Here is a 4,443-nt window from a genome sequence, read left to right as displayed (position 1 = left end):
CTCTTCCCTTTTCTGGCTCAGAAATTACCTTCTTCTCTTGTTTTCCAGCCAGGGCCTCGGTGCTGAGTTGATGGGCCTGCAGGTGGATTACTGGATTGCAGCTCCACCCATGGAGAGAAAGAGAGACCCGGAGAAGAAGGACCCCTCCACTACCAAAAACACACTGAAATGCACTTTCCGGTCCCTCCAGGTCAGCAGGTTACCTGCCAGCGGTGAGATTGCCACCACTCCGACGATGTCCATGACTGTCGTGACAAAAGAGAAGAACAAGAAAGGTAAGGTGGACGCTTTCAGCGTTGCCGGAGACCAAGAACGCAATGCTGCTCTGCCTGTTCCGCTACTCCAGGGCTGCCTGACTTGGCAGTCCTGCGCTACAGCACCTTGGTCGTGTTTTCATCCCCCAAATCCTAGTCTGTCTGCAGACGACGAGCGACTGCGTGAGGTGATGGAGTTTGGAAGGGTGGTTCCCCTTTGTGCTGTCAAAAGAGGGTGTGTTCCCCCTTGCAGCTGAACGGCTGAGATGGTACAGCCCAAAAGAACACAGGTGGGGACAGAGCAAGGACACTTGTGGGCGGCTGTGCAGAAGGCCGGGAGGTACCCTGCTCTGGACAGGCTCCCACTGTTTCCCGAGTGCTGTGTGGGAGAAGAGAGATGCTCGCAGCGCAAAGCCTCCTGGTGATAACTTTTCTAATGTTCTGCCCATGAACTCGTAGTGTTGAGTTTTTCTCAAAACAACGAAAACCGGCATTTTCGGTGTTGTAAGGAATTCTGTATTTGCTCTGGTAATGTGAACAGCTCTGCAGCGGAGCGTTTTCAAGGAAGCAGCAAGGCAGTTCAGCACTTACATCTGACTGCCGGTAGCTGTCCTTCACGGTATCTTCGTGCCTTTGGGCATCATTCCTGATGGCAGTGGTGGTTTGGGTGGCTCACAGAAGGCTGACAGTGCCTTCTGGATCAGTGGCTGCAGGACATGGGTGCATAAACCTGCAGCCAGGTCACTACTGGACCAACGGAGCTGTCGGTACCAGAGCTCCCACCCCTGGTCACACTGTTTTTCCGTGACATGCCTGCGGGAGAAACAATCCTGAGGCACTCAAAGTGTTCTTCACTGGGGCTGCCCCGGCCTGGAGCAGTTTGGCTCTGGAGCCAGCCCGTACATCTTCGCTCATGCATTTGGACAGTCCTCAGGGAACTGGACCCTTTTTCGCTGTCCAAATGTCCTCCCTCTCCATCAGCTGCCCATGGTTCATCATCCCTTCTGCTCTCCAGGTGCCTGGCTCAGTTGGGCGGCTCTTGGTGCCTGCAGACAGAGGGGAGGCTGGAGCGCGGTGCTGCCGGCAGCCCCGTGCAGTGTGTGGGATCCCCCCTAGGTGGAGTGGCCGCCCGGCAGATCCCCAGCAAGGGGCGTGGGCTGGCAACCACCACAGATGCAGCTGCTTTCCACGGTGTCCCAACAGAGCAGCCCCGTGGGCCCTGGGGAATGAGCTGGGAGTGCTTCACATCGAGACGCCTAGGGCTGATACGTCTATGGGTATAGGAAATGGTGCTGACACCCGGCACACTCAAACTCCTGCCAAACAGGGATGATTTTAGGAGTTAAAATTAGAGTCGGAATTTTCAGATCGGGTGTTTGGGTTTAAACACTGCAACCAAGCCTTGGTGCAGCTCCTGGGAGGGGCAGAGGTTCACTGTCTGCTGGTTTGATTTTCTTCCAGTGATGTTTTTGCCCAAGAAAACAAAAGACAAGGAGGTTGAATCAAAGAGCCAGTGTATTGAAGGAATCAGCAGGTTGATTTGCACAGCGAAACATCAGCAGAACATGCTGCGCGGTAAGTGCCACGCTTGCAGCCCGTCGGGCGGTCTCTAGTGCTGCCCTCCAGGCAACGGGCTGACCTGGTGTCCCGCCTTGTGCCCTGGAGCCAGCGTGTTCCTGGGGTATGGGCTTGGGTGTGTCTTGCATGGGGGGATGCTTTAACAGCTGTGAGATGTGGGGAAAATCCTCCCTGTCCCAGGAGCTCTCCTGATTCGGTGCCCTGGATGGGGACAAGCGCTGGGCCAGGCTCCCTTCCCCTCCCTGGCATTCTCTGTTTCTCTTGCACATCTGGTGCAAGTGGTGGTGGAGAGCGGTGAGAGGGTGGATGCTCCTCGGGCAGGGCTCGGGCACAAAGGCCTGGCACGGCAAAGCTGTATGTGCAGCTTGCGGACAGCCCTGAGGTGTCTGTCAGTTGGACCTGTGCCCTCAGCATCAAAAGTATCCCTGTAGCCTCTTCAGCTGACAGTCCCCACCGCTGTTAACAGCAGAGGGATCTGCTTAGGTCACTCCTTAATCCTGGCCCGGTTCCCATGAGACTCGTGAGTGTGACGGGTGGTTGCAGAACGTGTGTCACCTCTTCAGGAGACGCGGATCTCCTGGTTAAGAGTGCCAGCAAGGAGAGACTGCTGCCCATCTCCGTCAGAGGGCATTTGCCCAAAAAAGAAAACCAGGTCTTAGGGAAATTTGAGAAGTGGGATCGGGTGGCGCTGAAATCAGCAGTCTGGGGAGCTCCGGTGTCAGCGAGCGATGCTGGAACAACCACCTGAGCTGGTCTCCCCAAAGCCGGCCTGCTCCCGAGCCCCTCTCCCCGGTGCGCGCAGCAGTTCACAGCGGCGGGGTGGCCAGGCAGAGCAGCGCGTTCCCTGGACGCGGAATGTGGCCGGGCCTCCCTCTGCTGACTGCAAGGAGGCTTCTAGCAGAGCTCTTTCGGGCTGGCCGCTCGCACTCGGCCTTTCCTCACTGTCCTCTCTTTTACCCTCCCCTGCAGTCCTGATCGACGGGGTGGAGTGGAACGATGTCAAGTTCTTTCAGCTGGCAGCACAGTGGTCCTCTCATGTCAAGCACTTTCCCATCTGCATATTTGGACACTCCAAATCTAACTTCTAGCCGCGCTCGGCGGAGAGACCTTCTGTCCGTCCCAGGACTGCGCACCAGGAGCCAGGAACCGCGTGCCAACGTTGACTCGCGTCGCTCTGCCCTCTCCTGCAGAATTAACTACAGATGTGCTTGGATTACTTTTGAATTACTTTTTTCTATTAACTCTTAAGTTTACTACAAGGAAAGGAAACCCCTTTAAACAAAGGCAGAAAAACCCAGTCTTAAATATAGATGTGCTGACAACATGAAGTCGTGGGGGAGCTGGCAGGAGCAGGCAACCTGCCCAAGACCACCTACCACTTAGGAGCAGATAGCTGAATAACTGCACTGCTTATTAACCTGAGACCTCATTGGTGTGAGGGGGCTGGGGGAGCCGCGGATCCGCTGAAGTGGACTGCGCGCGTAACGGTGCGTTGGGCCCCCTCCCTCTGTGTTTCTAGGAAAAAAAGATGGCCAGTCTTTCTTCCTGCTGCCAAAGGATGAGAGATCGGCGAGTCTGGAAGGAGTTCAGCCGTCCCTTTTGAAAAACAAACCACTTGCTGCGTAGCTTGGGAGGTCTGGAGAGGAAGGAGATCCCTGCGCAGCGCCAGTCTGCCCTGGGGAAGGGCAGGTGTTTGTGCCGAAGCGATGCCTGAGGAGGGCTGGGCAGGAACAGGAATGAGGGCAGTGCTAGGTGTAAGGAAACTCCGGTGTCCCAGGTCTGTGACAATGACCAAACCGAGCCAGTCGCAATGTCCCTGCTGCTGAGGGACGCCGTGTCAGTGGGGTCGCTGCTATTTACATACTCACACGGATTATTTCCCTGTCAATAAAACCTCGTCCAGCCTCTAAAGGGAAAGGATTTTTTTTAACAGCTGCAGATTTTTTTAATGCTTTCTAAAAAAATAAAATAAAAACAAAAAATAAGAGGGGGAGAAAAAAACTAAGTTGCCAAAAACAAAAAAAACCAAACCCAGGAAGATGAGCCGTTGTCTGTGAAGCGATACATCACTGTAATGGCTGGACTGGGAGCCAGCCGGGCGCCCTGCGTGTCCAGCTGCCTTCCCGTCCATCTGTCAAACTGCACACGTGAGGCAGCGTGGGCTGCTTTATCTGCTGCCTTTGTCCTGCCCTGACTGCACCCTTCTCCCCCGAGCCTGCTGCCGTCCCCCTCGTGCCTTCCCCAGGCTGGGTGCGGGCTGCCTGGCTCCAGGGCTGCTGTGGGAGGCGTTTTTGCCGTGCCCTCGCACCTCCCAGGAGCTCCCCTCAGAGGGGCCAAGAGACCCTAACAGAGATGAAAGGTGCTGGGGGTCGGCAGCCTCCCACAGGCTGGATGTTGTCCTTACCTGCTGCTTTCGGAGCATTCCTCCCCACAGGCGTTTCTCTGTGGACCGCATCCCTTCCCCGGCAGGATGCGCTTTGTGTGGCACAGCGTCGCCCGTCAGCTGAGTGAGGCCTCGCCAGGTGTTGCAGTCCCGAGGTGGTGGGAGCTGTGGCTGGGATGTGAGAGGGGCTGCAGCCAGCCCGGCTCTCTGGGCCCCTTGGGCAGCACA

General features: G+C 56.3%; 1 protein-coding gene across 1 annotated transcript in view; it reads left to right on the top strand.

The window, feature by feature from the left end:
* Nucleotides 1–3,443, top strand: part of PACS2 (phosphofurin acidic cluster sorting protein 2) — a gene marked incomplete at its 5' end in the record, with an annotated part of 45,175 nt that extends 41,732 nt beyond the window's left edge. Inside the window, 3 exons of the mRNA XM_010141270.1 lie at nucleotides 49–275; nucleotides 1,716–1,829; nucleotides 2,802–3,443. Of these exons, the coding sequence (XP_010139572.1) occupies nucleotides 49–275; nucleotides 1,716–1,829; nucleotides 2,802–2,920 (460 nt within the window). The remainder of the gene's footprint in view (nucleotides 1–48; nucleotides 276–1,715; nucleotides 1,830–2,801) is intronic.
* Between the last annotated feature and the right edge of the window lie 1,000 nt (nucleotides 3,444–4,443).

Source organism: Buceros rhinoceros, unplaced genomic scaffold (assembly GCF_000710305.1).
Source record: "Buceros rhinoceros silvestris isolate BGI_N320 unplaced genomic scaffold, ASM71030v1 scaffold11790, whole genome shotgun sequence".
Lineage (NCBI taxonomy): Eukaryota > Metazoa > Chordata > Aves > Bucerotiformes > Bucerotidae > Buceros > Buceros rhinoceros.
The sequence above is the reverse complement of the archived record's forward strand: the minus strand, read 5'-3'. Positions and strand labels throughout refer to the sequence as shown.